The sequence below is a fragment of the Cucurbita maxima genome, unplaced genomic scaffold (genome assembly GCF_002738345.1).
Source record: "Cucurbita maxima cultivar Rimu unplaced genomic scaffold, Cmax_1.0 Cma_Scf00014, whole genome shotgun sequence".
NCBI classification, from domain to species: domain Eukaryota; kingdom Viridiplantae; phylum Streptophyta; class Magnoliopsida; order Cucurbitales; family Cucurbitaceae; genus Cucurbita; species Cucurbita maxima.
Window position 1 is genome coordinate 1,811,690 of NW_019272030.1, and position 15,136 is coordinate 1,826,825.

Genomic DNA, 15,136 nt, shown 5'->3' on the forward strand with positions numbered 1-15,136 from the left:
TTGAAGAGAGGGTGGGAAGAATTCAATATTAACCGGGCGAGTTGGGCATGCCGCTTTCGGTATTCATGGAGGATGAAACTTTGCTAAAACTCGGGAAGTGACTTGCCGCAACGCTCTGTAATCATCATTTGGTCTAATTATTCTTCGCGCCCACATCAAAGCATTAACCTCTTTTCTCAACTTTCGGGTTTCGGCTTCGACCTTCTTAGGGTTAGTCTCTTTGCTTTAACTTGATGGTCAATTTACATATAACTGCTTGATTTTCAGGTGGGGGTCGTTCCACTTTGTCGCTGGTGGGAAAAAGAAGCTACCTCTAATTCAGACCTCCTCGGCATTGTTGGTGCTTGGCGCTCTGTGCTTCCGGCATTCATGGAGGGCTTGCAAAATGCTCTAAACGACCGTGGGTTAACGGTTACTGTTCTGCCGGAGAAGGGCCGGAGCCTCTTCACCACCAGAAATTTTCATCCGGGTCATTCTCTTTCTTCTTTCTCGTCGTTTGTGTTGATTGTATTCTCTGTTTATTGAAATCCAGCGATTTTTAAAGCTGCTCAAGCTATTGAGTGCTGGGGCTCAATTTGTTTTCTACTTGCTTAGATAAATTTGAACTCTTCGCTGTTGCGTTGACACGAATGGCCAAAACTGGGCTGGAAAATGGAAAAATGAAGCCAATCAAAGGCTTCTACTTCCTATTTAAGAACCTGGGTCTATGAAAAGTCGATTGGGAGGTGGTTTAGTGTGAAGCATTCTAGTTATATGCCATAGCTTGATTGTTATAGTTTTTGATCCATTTGAACTAAAATGTTCAAAAGATGCAAAATCCAAAGAAAGAGTGAAAAGAAAATTATAAAACAGAAAGGAACAAGGCCAGACATGTGTACATGTAATAACCCAAGTTCACTGCTAGCAATATTGACCGTTTTGGCTCGTTACGTATCGCCGTTAGCCTCACGGTTTTAAAATGCATCTGCTAGGGAGAGGTTTCCACACCCTTATAAGAAATGTTTCGTTTCTCTCTCCAACCGACGTGGGGCCTCAATGCATCCCAATTTATACAAATATCCTTGAAGAAATAATTAATAACCAAACTAGAGAGAGATCAACGTTGAAACTCTATTAAAATTATGCTATACCCTCATTCTACAAATGCAGTTCAATGTATGCTAGGTGTTGTTAGTATCTACCGATGAACTTTCAACGTAAACAAAAGTTTATAGGATCGTGTTTGGTGTTGCAGGAGAAGAAATAATTAGCCAAGAACCTTATGTTTGCGTCCCCAACAACTCGACAGTTGAGTCCAGATGTGACCGATGTTTTGCATCAATAAACCTCAAGAAATGCTCAGCTTGCAAAGTTGCATGGTATTGCAGCAGTACGTGCCAGGTATGTGAGACAGATGGAGTATTTCTTATTCCTTTTCCACTATTATATGCACCACTGACCTAAAGATCAACCATTGCTTGTAACTTGTTTATATGTTAGGATTGTGCAACCAAACAATTTGATAACTTCTGAGCAATGTTAAGACATGTAACTCTTGTTTGGAAGTATGTTTTCATATTCATTTTGATCAAACACTCAATTCTTTCAAGAAGAAGAAGAAGAAGAAGAAAAATTTGTTCCGTTGATACGAGTGTGACCGAATGCCATTTATATTCGACAACTTCGCTATTCTTCCTATTCAATTTTTATGTTGTGACTGGAAGATGGGTTGTATTAGTGGCTTGGCATCCAAGAACACCTTAGCATGATTAAGCAATCGGGTTTGACTAGTTTTTCCTTCAATGACTTTCAGAAGTCAGAGTGGAAGTTGCATCGTCTTGAATGTGATGCTCTTGCAAGGCTCGACAAGGATAGGCATAAATCTGTTACTCCATCTATAAGGTTGATTATCAAACTCTTCATTCGAAGAAAACTGCAAAGTGAAAAGGTAAGCTTTACCTCCACTTTTATCAAGAACTCTTTTTTGTATGGCATTTTCCATGTTTATCATGTGAGAATTACTGTTGGGAATTATTACTCTAATGCTTCTAGATATTTACATTGTTCTTAATAATTTGCTATATGAACATATCATGATTTTATCGACAGGTCATACCTACGACCGCAACAGACAATTATAAATTGGTGGAGGCACTAATAGATCGTATCCTCATTTTATGAACTTCTCTCCCTGAATAATGCGTTGCTATATGAACGATAGCGTTAAACTTGGTAATTTTGTTTTGTTTAACCATTTTTCCAATCAGACATGTCTGGCATAGATGAAAAACAATTGGTGTTGTATGCTCAGATGGGAACTCTTGTGAATTTGATCCTGCAGTGGCCAGAAATGAACGTGAAAGAAATAGCAAGACACTTCTCCAAGGTTCTACATTCAACATTTATATTTCTACATTACTGAGCTTGACTTTTACTCACTAGTACCCTAAAATTTTAAATTTAAACAACCGTGTGTTCTTAGCATTCTTATTAATAAATTGGACTTTCCAACAATAGTTTCATTAATAGACTGGTGAGATCCAACATCGGTTGGAGAGGAGAACGAAACATTCTTTATAAGAGTGAAAATTTCTCCCTAGCAGATGCGTTTTTAAAAATCTTGAGGGAAAGCCCTAAGAGGATAATATCTGCTAGTGGTGGGCTTGGGCCGTTACAATTGGTATAAGAGCCAGACACCGAGCGATGTGTCAGCGAGGATGTTGAGCCCCAAAGGGAGGTGGACACAAGGTAGTGTGCCAGTAAGGACGCTGGGCCCCGAAGGGGGTGGATTGGGGGGGAAACCGCTACAACATCAACAATTCCATGAGCTGGGGCTTCTTTTGCTGACATAAAAGCATCCCTTTCCATATTTTCGGATACAACCCATAAGGGTTTGCCTGTTCTTTGTACATAAACCTTTGTGATGGTTTCGCGCAGCGTCAGTAGTTCTCCCTCTTCCAGGATCAATTCTTCTGTTTGTCCCTCATAAAAAGAACTAGCAGGTTGATGGATCACTGATGATTTAATAAATGGTTTTCTCTATCTCGCATGATCATGATGAGTCAAAGAGAATAAAAAAGATAGGATTAACAACCGTACTGGCATTCTTTGTGCAGTGCATACGGCTCCACAAAATGGGGGGGATCCCACATTGATTGAAGAAGGAAATGAGGGCTAGCGAGGATGCTGGACCCTGAAGGGGGTGAATCATGAGATTCCACATCGGTTGAGGAGGAGAATGAAACATTCTTTATAAGATGTGGAAATCTCTCCTTAGCAGACGCGTTTTAAAAACCTTGAGGGGAAGCTCGAAAGGAAAGTCCAAAAAGGACAATATTTGCTAGCGATGGGCTTGAGCTCTTACAGACCCTTAGCTGGATGAAGATCACATTAGCCTTCATGCACTTTAAGATGGGAAATTCACTGTTAGTATCTTAACAACTTTTCGCGTAAATTTATTGAGGTCGTCTTTCAAACATTGGTTTTTCAGGATTGTGTACTTCCACTGCTGCTATTATTTGATATATTTGCCTAATAAGTTATAATGCTAAATCTTATTTTCCATAACCACAAGATTCGGCAATATCAGTTTTGCGTCGGTTCTGAAGACTAACCCCCTGCATTTGCATGCAGCTTGCATGTAATGCACATACCATATGTGACAGTGAACTTAGGCCCTTGGGTACTGGACTATATCCTGTAATCTCCATTATAAATCATAGGTAACTCCTCACACGACATGTTCGATGTTTACATTCATTGCTTCGTCATAATAATTCTTTTGATAAGAAACTTCATCATAATAATCAACTAAGTCACTATGTGGTTTTGGTACTTAGCTGCTTGCCCAATGCTGTTTTGGTATTTGAGGGAAGATCTGCTGTGGTCCGTGCAGTGCAACATATACCCGCAGGTGCTGAGGTATCCCTTCTGTCTATATACATTTTTTCCCCCTAGTTCTCTAGGTTCTAGTGATGTGGATCATTTGTATCATAGCTGATATGGAACTCTTGGGATTTGATCTAAAAAACCTTCTTAAAGAACTAGATCTCCAGATTAAAATTATCCAAGAACTCCAAAGGCGATAAGAAATCAACCCAAGGGAAAGTTTAAGAAACATATTAACTTGATGATCAAGATCAAGAGTAAATAAAACTCGTGATTCAAATCACTCCACAAGATAGTTTGATCAAGACTACTTGAATAACTCTATCGTGCAAATCTAAACACAAGAAATGCAAAAGAATAAGCTCATGGCTGAAGAAGCATAATATGCAACTTTCATTATAATATCCAAAATCTTCATACTAAAGGAATAACGTGAATGACTATTTATAGCCTTGAAAATAAACTTTATAGTAACGTATGGTTAATTGAAAGGTCGTGACTTTCATGGCCATCAATATCATAACGACCACTAGCTAATTGTAACTTATAAGTCTTAAAGACACTTCTCTAAAACTTAAAAAATATAATAGAACCTCCTTAAATCTAAATAACATATATGTATCTTGTCATCCATTGAATGATTAATATACCTTATTTATTTCGTATCAGTAGCTCTATTTTAAAGTTGTTTAGTCTGTGTTGTTTTATGATTTATATTCCCCAGTTCCCGGTCTAATCATATCTATCCGGTGATAATTCATTAGGTGTCGATCAGTTACATTGAAACTGCTGGAAGCACTATGACTCGGCAGAAAGCTCTTAAAGAAAACTACTTATTCACTTGCACATGCTCTCGATGCGTTAAAGTTGTAACCAATAATTGCATCTCTCAGATGTATTTCATCCTTGATTTGAACCGCATTATGTTTGATCTAAATGATTAAGAATTTCTATTTGTTTGATCATTTTCCTCCCTTCAAAAAATTAAAGGATCAAGAAGATGAAATCAAAGAAAGTGCAATTTTGGAAGGATACAGGTGCAAAAATGACCAATGTGATGGTTTCCTGCTTCGTAATTCTGGTACGTGATATTTCACTGTTCGGCCAGTAACCGAGAACGTGCTATTATTTCAAACTTTGTTTTCTTTTTCTGCAGATGACACTGGATTCACATGCCAACAATGTGGGCTTGTTCGAAATAAGGAAGAGATAAAAAATATTGCTAGTCAAATAAAATCAATATCAGATGAAGCTTCTACTTCTATGTTTCACCAAAGTATCCTTTTATGTTTGACTATAAATCATTAATGGTCGTCGGGTTTTTGTCACCGATAAAATATTTTGGAACATAGGTGTTCTCTTTGATCTGAATAAGCTCGGTCTGGTCTTTATTGCATTCGGTTTCATCTTTAACCAAACTCAGATTGTGGAGAAGCTTTATTTATGTATGAAAAAACTGAGGAACTCCAAAAAATATTATGCCATCCTTATTCCATTAGTTTGATGCAAACTCGAGAAAAGCTTCTCAAGGTAGGTTAAGAATGCTTATTATAATTGCTTACCTATGTTTATAATTATTTGTGTATCATACCTCTGATGTTTCTTGCAGATTTCGATGGAGCTAGAGAATTGGACAAAAGCTCTACTATACTGTAAACTGACAATTTCAGTTTATCAAAGTATGTCTGTTTTTTTTTTGTTTTTTTTATTATTATTATTCTAGTAAATTAATTGCTTTTGGATAAAAAGTGGATCATCTGCTTGGTACAACTGCAAATTTTAGTTTGAGAGATGACCAGGTTTAATGTCTCTTTGTGGGCTTGGTCACTAAACCTAAACCTTTTTATGAGTATGAGCTAGGTAAACTGGCTCGAACACCTATGTTGGATGAAGGGTAAACGTGGAGGTGAGAATGCATTTTAAGAAAGAGTTATCATTTACAGTCCAAGCCCACCGTTAGCAGATATCGTCTTCTTTGGGCTTTCCCTTCTGGGCTTCCCTTCAAAGTTTTAAAATACATCTGTTTGGTAGAGGTTTCCACACCCTTATAAGGAATGTTTCGTTTCCCTCTCCAACTGATGTGAGATCTAATGGTGGGCTTGGGCTGTTACAAAACCCAAATAGGACAATATCTGCTAGCGGTGGGGTTGGGTTGCTACAAATGGTATCAGAGCCAGACACTGGGGGGTGTGCCAATGAGGACACGGGGCCCTATGGGGGGTGGATTATGAGGTCCCACATTGGTTGGAGAGGGGAACAAAGGATTTCTTATAAGGGTGTGGAAAACTCTCCCTAGCATACGCGTTTTAAAACCTTGAAGGGAAAACCTACAAATGACAATATCTGCTAGCGGTGGGCTTGGACTGTTGCAATGTTATTTCAAGATGGTCCCAGAGAGTGCTCCTCGTATACTGTTACAAACTTGTAGTTTTACTTGTGCTTGATTGACTATGTCTGATCTTATGCAATGAATCCACAGTTCAATAGTTTATAAAATATCTTGTAAGAAAGATCTCTTTGATTGCAGAACTATACCCTGGGATCCATCCATTGCTTGGATTGCAGTTCTATACTTGTGGGAAATTGGAATGGTTAGTATTGCACCAAGATACTGTATCATCTTCTATTCCTTCCCTTTTTTACAGCCAGAAAACACTGAGAATAGCAGAAAATATTGGAGGATTTTTTAAGGAAAATGCTGTAAGAGCTGGCTTCTTTTCAAGAATTGGGAAATTCTTACATTTGACTTATCAAATATGTGATGCCATTCAATTTGCAGGCTACTTGGGTATACAGAGGATGCTGTAAAATCGTATACCGAGGCATTCGATATACTGCGAATTACTCATGGAACTAATTCAAGTTTCATGAAGGACCTGCTGTTAAAGTTGGAAGAAGCTCGTGCTGAAGCTTCTTATAAACACTCGTCTATGGAGGACGAGTAGACCTGCCATTACTTTTAAGGGGTAAGTTCATATCCATCCTTCATATAGAACCCTTCTTGGCTGCATCTCTCTGTGCTTAATATGAACTTGATCGTTAATGGCTGCCTATGGTTAAGACATGTTGGTGAAATGGCCTGTTCATAACACTAAAAACTACCTTCTTTCTTGTGTAGAAATTAATAACTTGATCACAACAAAATAATTTAAGACATGTTTACAAAATATTTAGGAGAATTGCATCATATAAACTACAAAATATGTGGTTGTTTTGGTTTTCTTGCAGGTGAACACTTCTCGAAATACCTTCCGGTTTCGGGTTCGAGATTTGCAGAGAAAGATTTTGACTCGACAGAACTAACTTTTTTTTAAATAGACAGAAGCATCGCTGTTCTTTTGTTGTTATTTTATTTATAAATAGATTTCATTTTCTTGTTTTGCCAAATGTAAGTTCATCATGTTTGACTATTACAATGCAAAGGTTGAAAGGAACCGGCCTCACTTTTAGAATAGAGATGATGTTGAGGATTGTTGGAAGAAGAGTCTCACATCCCTCAATTAAAGGGTTGATCATGAGTTTATAAATAAGGAATACATCTACATTGGTACGAAGTTTTTTCAATGAAGCTTTTTAAGGAAATCGAAAAACAAAACCATGAAAGGTTATGCTCAAAGTGAACAATTTGTATCATTGTGGATGTCCGTAGTACTTAACATATGAGTCTTACGTAAACACCTTTACCCTTCATGGAAAAATGACTTGCTACTTGGTTCAACCTGAAAAACGTCAATTTAGCACCAAGAATTAGAAAAAACATTCTTCACAAGATTAAACAAGAGATCTCGATCTCAATCCCTATTGGGAAACTTGCGGATACTTATAGCCAGCTATATGCATGGTTTCTTTCTCAACATAAATGGCAAGCTCTCGAACATAACCACAAACATATTTACATCGTCAAAGCTCTCGAACAATTTATATTGTAAACTAATATTGGCAAATGCTACAGGCAATAAGTTGATCATCCAGCATCCGATAAGTAAATTAGTTGCTCTAGTGCACCGAACCTGGAGAGGCAAAAGCAACATCTACTAAGGAGAAGCCTCATATTCTATCCATCACCAGCTACTCAAAGATCGAATCCCACGTTTCATGCTGAAGATAACTCGAAACCACTCCTTGAACGAGAAACAAAAGCAGGACTTTCACCTTTCATCCTTCTGTGATGCCACATCCTTGTAGAGCAGAAAATAGTTCTTTGACGATTTGGAAAACAGCTCACTTTGATTGTCTTTAGAAGTTATTAACAGAGATGTAATCGGCTGCACAGAGTTGAGGAGAAGTTGAAGCTGAGAACGCAGAGACGAAGCTTCCTGATCACCTTCACAAGATTCGGCAATAAGTTGCAGAAGTTTGGAACTCTGGTCTTGAGATAAGGATAGGTGTGGGGAGACTGGGGGTACGAGGAAAGGATGTTGAAGTAACTGAGGAATTCTCCACCTCTCATGGCGGTCCCATGCAAGGCACTTCTTCATAAGATCAAGAAGCCAATGGTTGCCAACGGGTTCATATTTAATCTTATGATTTGGGTCTGTAGTGACTTTAAACTTCGACCAGAATGTCTTATACTCGGAGAAGGGGGTCCTTCCATAAACCATTTGATAAAGAATGCAGCCAAGGGACCAAATATCAGATGATCGACCACACTTGATGGTGTTTCCATTTGCATCTTTCTCATTGCACATAAATGCCTCGGGTGACATGTAACTCAGTGTACCCACCTGTGATATGTAAAAATTCAATATCCAATCATCACAAATATGAACAAAAAGTGATACACCTTTGCATTATTGCACATTGGAATATTCTGTACCAGGTACATCCGCCATGTATAAACAAAAGCAAGGGAGAGCATCAAATGATATTCACCTGTGAATCCCTTTGGATATGAGTAGTATCACTCATTATGGCTTTTGCAATACCAAAGTCAATTAGTTTTAACGAGCCTTTGACGAGAAGGAAATTTGCGGGCTTCAAATCAGAGTGAACAATGCGTTCCTCGTGTATGGTGTTTACAGCTTGAAGAATTTGCTGCCATGTATAAAGACATTTACTATGAAACAATCAATCTATAAGGAGAGCACGAAAATGTTGCAAATGATGGAAACAAATGAGAAATTGTACAGGTACAGTGAGGATTCTTTGTTCACGAAACCAATCAAAACAATCCACATGCACAAAATCTTATACTAACAAAATCTAAAATTACAAAGCACGTGGATGATTCAACTTCTATCACAGCTAAACATGGTAATCTTTTTTTTTTTTCCCACAAATTTACTGTTTAAATATGAAAGCTTCAAGATTTTTTTTTTTCTCCAAAGGAAAAAAGAATGTTATTCCAATTCTGAGTACAAGTAAAACAATAGTGTCTGAACACGGGGTATTGATATGACTCAATGCATGTGATATATTATATATCAGGAAGAAGATTTTGTTTTTCTCCAAAGGAAAAAAGAATGTTACTTCAATTCTGAGTACAAGTAATACAATAGTGTCCGAACACAGAGTATTGATATGACTCAATGGATGTGATATATTATATATCAGGAAGAAGATGAAAATTTACTGCCAAATAGAAACCATTAGCTAGGAACAAAAATTGTTCATAAATGCCGAGGAGAACGAAAAATAATTGGGAACATTAATAAACGTGCACTTATTGCTTAGCTAGATTCTAAGTGGGAAGAAGGGATCACCTGCCAATAGAATCGAAGCCAATTTTCATCTATTATCTGATCGGAGCCGTCAATTTCCTTCCATTTCTGTGAGAGCATGTGAGCCAAATCAACTTCGCCATACTCTAGCACCATGTATATATATCCATCATCCTTAACCCTAGCATCTTTATGATTCGTGGAGCCATTCAACACATCCTGAAGTAAAGTCCTATCTGTTACCTAAAAAGAGAGGTTCTTAGATAATCCTGACATAAATGTACATGAATGACCGATAAATATTTCACAGTTAAGACACAAAATGATCAAACACCGATTCCATTTGATATCATTTTGGTTTTAGTTTTCTAGTTTTTATGAATTAAGTGTTACTAATGATTTCTTTCTTTCCAATTTAGTGTACCAAAAATGTTTTAAATGCATAGTCATGTTTCTGAAAGAGGAAAACTAAACAAGAAATTTTTTAAGCAAATACGTCTAGTTTTTAAAAATATAAACTAAATGTGAAAATGTATGAAATGGGGCCAAAGTATTTTGACTATTAGAAGCTACAAGGAAAAAATGTCAAGTGCCTTCTACGGTTTTACTTATGGCTCAAACGCCTAAAGCATGGGCTGAGATAGTAAGATGATCAACATTCGAACACTGAAAATGAGAGCTGTAAATATGAATGCAAAAGACATAAAAGATATCATGATGAAGATACATACCTCATAATCTACAAGTTGTATAATGTTATTCTTTCCTTTCAACTTATTTAAATACACAATCTCCTGACAGAACCCATAAGCAGTGGTATAATCACGACCTTTTAGTTTAATTTTCTTAAGTGCATATATCGTGCAATCTGATGAGATAACTTTGTGAACCTCACTGCTTCCTCCACTGCCTATCTTGCCAAGTCTTTGATAAAGCTTTCCATTAACCTTAAAAAACATGTCTGGATCATAATTCCTTTTACGAGTTGTTGATGTGTTCTTCCCACTTGCCACTTTTTCTTGTTTTTCTGAATCAGAGGGGTTCAAATTCACATCCGAAACTGCCTTTCTGTGTACTTGGGCCTTGGACTTTGTGTCAGTGGCGTCCCCTATGAAACATTTGCCTTCATATGATTTATCATCGTGTTGCAAAGAATGTTTCGAAATATCACTATCTCTAGCTAACTTTTCCCTCTGATCCTTAGAGATGTCATAGTTGCTTCTAACATTTTCTGTATTAGCAGTAAGACCCTGAGCATGTAGGGCATCATTGCCTTTACCATTCTTGACCTCGTCCGTAATGTCCTTTAGAGAAGATCCTGATGTTGGCAACACACTTCTTTTAGCTTCATGTTGAATATTTGCATTAAAGTCACTCAAAGGTTCGGTAGCAATACTACCACCACTTTCTTGATGCAAATGAGAGCTATAGGTCGTTGAATTAAGCATAAGCACTGAATTTGAGTGAACAGACGTGGTGGTTGCACAATGTGGATCAAATGAAGGTTGACTAACTGGTTGAGTCAAAAAGTCTTCAAATCGCTTGAGTTTTTCTTCCACAGCTGGCGTTTTTTGTGCCAACATTGAAACCCCACCATTGTTCTTCACGTTCATATCTGTCTCTGTGTTTGGGAAACTTCGGTGCTTACATTCACCATGATTGATGACACTATAAGCTTCTCCTTGGCGGCCGGCCATCCAATCCATCTCTGTCAAAGCAAGTGAACGCATATGAGATGATAAGTTTTCCAATCCACTTGCCATCAAATTTCACAAGTGCTTGTGGAATACCATTGAAGTGAAGGTAGGATATATTAACAAGCAAATATAGGAAACCAGTATTTACCCTGATATATCTTGTTGGTTTTAACAGAAAACCGAACCATTTTCTGACCATCAACATGCTGGGATCCTGTATTTAAAGCGGATGATGTGCTCCTTGATTGACAACCAACACCACGTACAAGTTCATCTCTGTGGGCATCAGATATGAAGCTTCCATCAAAGCTTTTGGTCATCAGGCCTGACATGGAAGGCCGCGTTATTGATTCATCTTGAGTTTCACCAATAATAGTCATTGTACTCTTCGTCTGTTCAATCAAATCCTTCACTGCATGATCTCGACTCACACTTTCTGCAAGCCTGGCCTCCGAACGTGGGTTCCTTGACACCTCTCTTTGGGGAACTAACAAGCGCCTGGGTCTTAAACTATTTGATTGCGTCACACCTGAAATTCCTTATAATTTGATTGTCATAATGGACCGAAGAACAACCATAAACCTAAAATCATTGGCGTGAGATCCTATATAATATTTCTCAAAGCTACACAAATCAAATTTCTTCCTGAGTAGTTAACGCATGTTCTTGATTCTAAAGAAACAAGGCGTTCCTGTCTAATTCCCCCAACCAAGCACGAAAGTGAAAATTATAACAGCTAATTTTTCGAGCTTCCGTACAATATTTGGCGAATAGACAGTAGAGTACAAGAAGAAATTCTTCCTACAGTAGCTCCAAATCAAGAGTGCATACATTAACACCAGCTCAATTATAACATATTCTAACACATTAAATTGTTATTAAACACATAAATACTCACCAAGTAGTTGATGGCGCTTGAAGGCGGCTTGAACATGCCGAAGGAAGTCCGGCGATGAGGAGGAGGAAGACGAGGTTGTAGTTTCTGAGTTTGTCTGACGGCTCACTTTCTTCTCAAGTGCGAGCGGGACCGGAAGGTTAGCCTCCCTGTCCATGGTCGGCTCCGAACGGCATTTCTGGATAGTGAAAAGAGAAGAACGATGAGGGAAGTGTTCTAATTATAGATACTTCGGCTCCGAACCATCTCGATCCAGATATTGGTGCGAGTTACAGAGGGAGGGAAAGAGAGGGAAAGAGAGGGAAACAGTGATTTTTGAAAGGATCGCTTTGAACTGTAGTGGGCTTTTTTATTGAGCCCATTATCTTCTAGACTTATTGGATAGAGCCCATCAAGGACTTGGACCGTACTTGGGCTTCTCTTAGCTCCAATGGGCCATTTTTAAAATTTTTCTTGCGCATATTTAAATATTTTCACCTAATTTATTTTTTATAGACAATTTTTATGTCTATTATTATTTAAAAATAATTTTAAATCATCCAAACTCATTATATTTTATTTCTTTAAAAAAATATTTTCTTCCCATTTCATGCTCTTAATCATACAAGAAAAGTGAACTTTTTAAATTATTCCAATCTTATCCTCTCCATAATTTGCTGTTGGGCATGGGAAACCACAATTTTCATTTTTTTTAAACCCTCTCACATTATGGTTTTTTTTTTTTTACTAATAATAATTGGAGGATAGTCCAGACTAATTTATGAAATAAATATTATCTCTATTGGCATGAGCCTGGCGAAGCCCAAAATAAAGCCAAGAATTTACGATCAATAAATATTATCTCTATTGGCATGAATCTATAGATTTTTTTTTAAAAAAAAAAAAAATTTAAGTAGGAGATATTTAAAAATAGAGAGAGGCATTTTCCACTAAAAAAAACAAAGCATAGGGGACCTTGCGCCTCTAAAATCAACGCCCACACACTGAAAAAGGTTCTTACAATTTCAAGGCAATGAATTTACGAGTCCCCATATCCATAGCCCCTAACCTCAAGAAGCTCCTCCTATCAACCTTCATCTTCATGTTCAGATCCTGAAAGAACAAGAACAAACCAAATCCTGTTTTCAGTGAAGAAATGGCATCTGCCATGGCCAAACCCAAAACCCAGACAAAGCTCAGCCGACAAACCCATGAAAACCAGAAACCAAAGCCGCCGTCTTGGGCGGTTGTTAGAGGCATATTCAGCTGCAAGTACCTGCAGCCTCAGCAGCCACAAGAAAAACGACAACAACAGGAACAAGCAACAGAAGAGAGTAGGAAGAACTGTAAGAAAATGAGGTGTTCCGGCTCACTCTGTAACAACACCAAGGTAACGCATGAAGTTCACAAGAACAGGGCATTATCTTCAAGTTCAAGTAGATACTCAAAAGCTCCCCCTTTGAACGAACAAAATGATATTCCATCAGCCATTTGTTCATCCTTATCTGCCTCGTCTTCTTCCAATTCCTCCAGCGGAGCCTCTTTCAGGGGAATGCCATTCAGAAAGTTCTACGGCTGCTATGAATGTAAAATGGTGATTAACCCTGTTAATGGGATGGCTAGAGACACTTTTCTTAGAGCAACCATTTGGCCCTGTTCTGAATGTGGTGAGGTTTTCATGAAACCTGAAGCTTTGGAGCTTCACAAGAGTGTTAGACATGCAGGTACTTCAATTTCGATCCCTTCTTTATCTGTATCAGTTCATAAGTTCTAAGCTTGTTTTCTTATTGCATGATTGTTTAGTGTCTGAACTTGGTCCTGAAGACACGAGCAAGAACATAGTGGAGATTATATTTCAATCAAGCTGGTTGAAAAAACAAACCCCAATTTGCAAAATTGAAAGGATTTTGAAAATCCACAACACTTCAAAAACCATCTCGAGATTCGAGGAATATAGAGATTCCATTAAAGGCAAAGCCATCAAGCTTTCAAAGAAGCACCCACGTTGCATAGCAGATGGTAACGAACTCCTGAGGTTCCATTGCACCACGTTGGCTTGCTCATTGGGCCTAAATGGCTCTTCTAACCTCTGTAGTTCAATCCCACAATGCAATGTTTGTAGTATAATCAAGCATGGGTTCAAGTTGGCTGCAGAGGCCCCTGGAGGGGACGCAGGGAAGGGTATTCTAACAACTGCTACAAGTGGAAAGGCTCATGACAGTGCTGGAATGTCATTGGACGGCAAAGACAAACGAGCAATGCTGGTTTGTCGGGTAATTGCTGGCAGGGTTAAGAAGAGTTCAGAAAGCAGCGTGGAGGATTATGACTCATTGGCCGGAGAAGCTGGCTTGTATTCCAATTTGGATGAGTTATATGTGTTCAGTCCCAAGGCAATATTGCCTTGTTTTGTTGTCATTTATGGTGGGTTTTAACTTTTAGCTGCCATTAACGGGTTTTTGTTGGGCAAGAGTTGTTTGATTGCCTCTGGAAGGATATGAATTTAATGGTATTCTATTGTGTTTCTTGTAAATTGGCATTGGGTGGGTACTGTTGGTGTCTTCGAGATGGAGATATCATTCCCACAACGAGAGGCATTGATCACGTTCATAATAGTATCACACTATCCACTTTGAGTATAAGCTCTCATGTCTCGTACCAATGGACATGTATTCCTTACTTATAAATCCATAATCATCCTCATAATTAGCCCACGTGGGACTCCCTTCCAACAATCTTTAACAATTGTCTCCTCAAACAAAATACACCATAGAGTCTCTCATGAGGCCTATAGAGCTCTTGAACAACCTCTCCTTAATTAAGACTAAACTCCTTTCTCTCGAACAAAGTACACTCCTTGTTTGACACTTGACTCACTTTTTTACTACACCTTTAAGGCTCTCAATTTCTTTATTTGACATTTGAGTATTCTATTGACATTAATAAGTTATGAGCATGACTCTGATATCACGTTAGCATAAACTCTCTTGACTTTGTTTTTAGTTTCTTAAAAATAACTCATACTAATAGAGATGTATTCC

General features: G+C 38.0%; 3 protein-coding genes across 4 annotated transcripts; 2 read left to right on the top strand and 1 right to left on the bottom strand.

Moving 5' to 3' along the window:
* The first annotated feature begins 22 nt into the window (after positions 1-22).
* On the top strand, positions 23-7,346 carry LOC111489711 (histone-lysine N-methyltransferase ASHR1). Its single transcript, XM_023138048.1, has 15 exons — positions 23-469; positions 1,235-1,380; positions 1,793-1,927; positions 2,089-2,143; positions 2,247-2,365; positions 3,613-3,701; positions 3,819-3,900; positions 4,632-4,733; positions 4,858-4,948; positions 5,024-5,143; positions 5,291-5,397; positions 5,477-5,546; positions 6,395-6,458; positions 6,647-6,833; positions 7,096-7,346. The coding sequence occupies exons 1-14, from the start codon at positions 370-372 to the stop codon at positions 6,810-6,812; spliced, it is 1,446 nt and encodes a 481-aa protein (XP_022993816.1). The 5' UTR covers positions 23-369; the 3' UTR covers positions 6,813-6,833; positions 7,096-7,346.
* A 394-nt stretch (positions 7,347-7,740) lies between these two features.
* On the bottom strand, positions 7,741-12,444 carry LOC111489709 (probable serine/threonine-protein kinase mps1). Of its 2 annotated transcripts, none has more exons than XM_023138044.1 (6): positions 12,123-12,444; positions 11,373-11,762; positions 10,259-11,235; positions 9,570-9,770; positions 8,740-8,901; positions 7,741-8,591 (listed from the first exon to the last, which is right to left on the bottom strand). In XM_023138044.1, the coding sequence occupies exons 1-6, from the start codon at positions 12,274-12,276 to the stop codon at positions 8,016-8,018; spliced, it is 2,460 nt and encodes an 819-aa protein (XP_022993812.1). In that variant the 5' UTR covers positions 12,277-12,444; the 3' UTR covers positions 7,741-8,015. The 2 variants fall into 2 exon arrangements, with proteins under 2 accessions (XP_022993812.1, XP_022993813.1); XM_023138045.1 differs by having other exon boundaries at positions 11,373-11,753; positions 12,123-12,443.
* Positions 12,445-13,234: 790 nt separating this feature from the next.
* On the top strand, positions 13,235-14,737 carry LOC111489713. The gene is made up of 2 exons (XM_023138049.1): positions 13,235-13,822; positions 13,902-14,737. Exons 1-2 carry the CDS (start codon positions 13,255-13,257, stop codon positions 14,528-14,530), a joined length of 1,197 nt encoding a protein of 398 aa, XP_022993817.1. The 5' UTR covers positions 13,235-13,254; the 3' UTR covers positions 14,531-14,737.
* Positions 14,738-15,136: the final 399 nt, after the last annotated feature.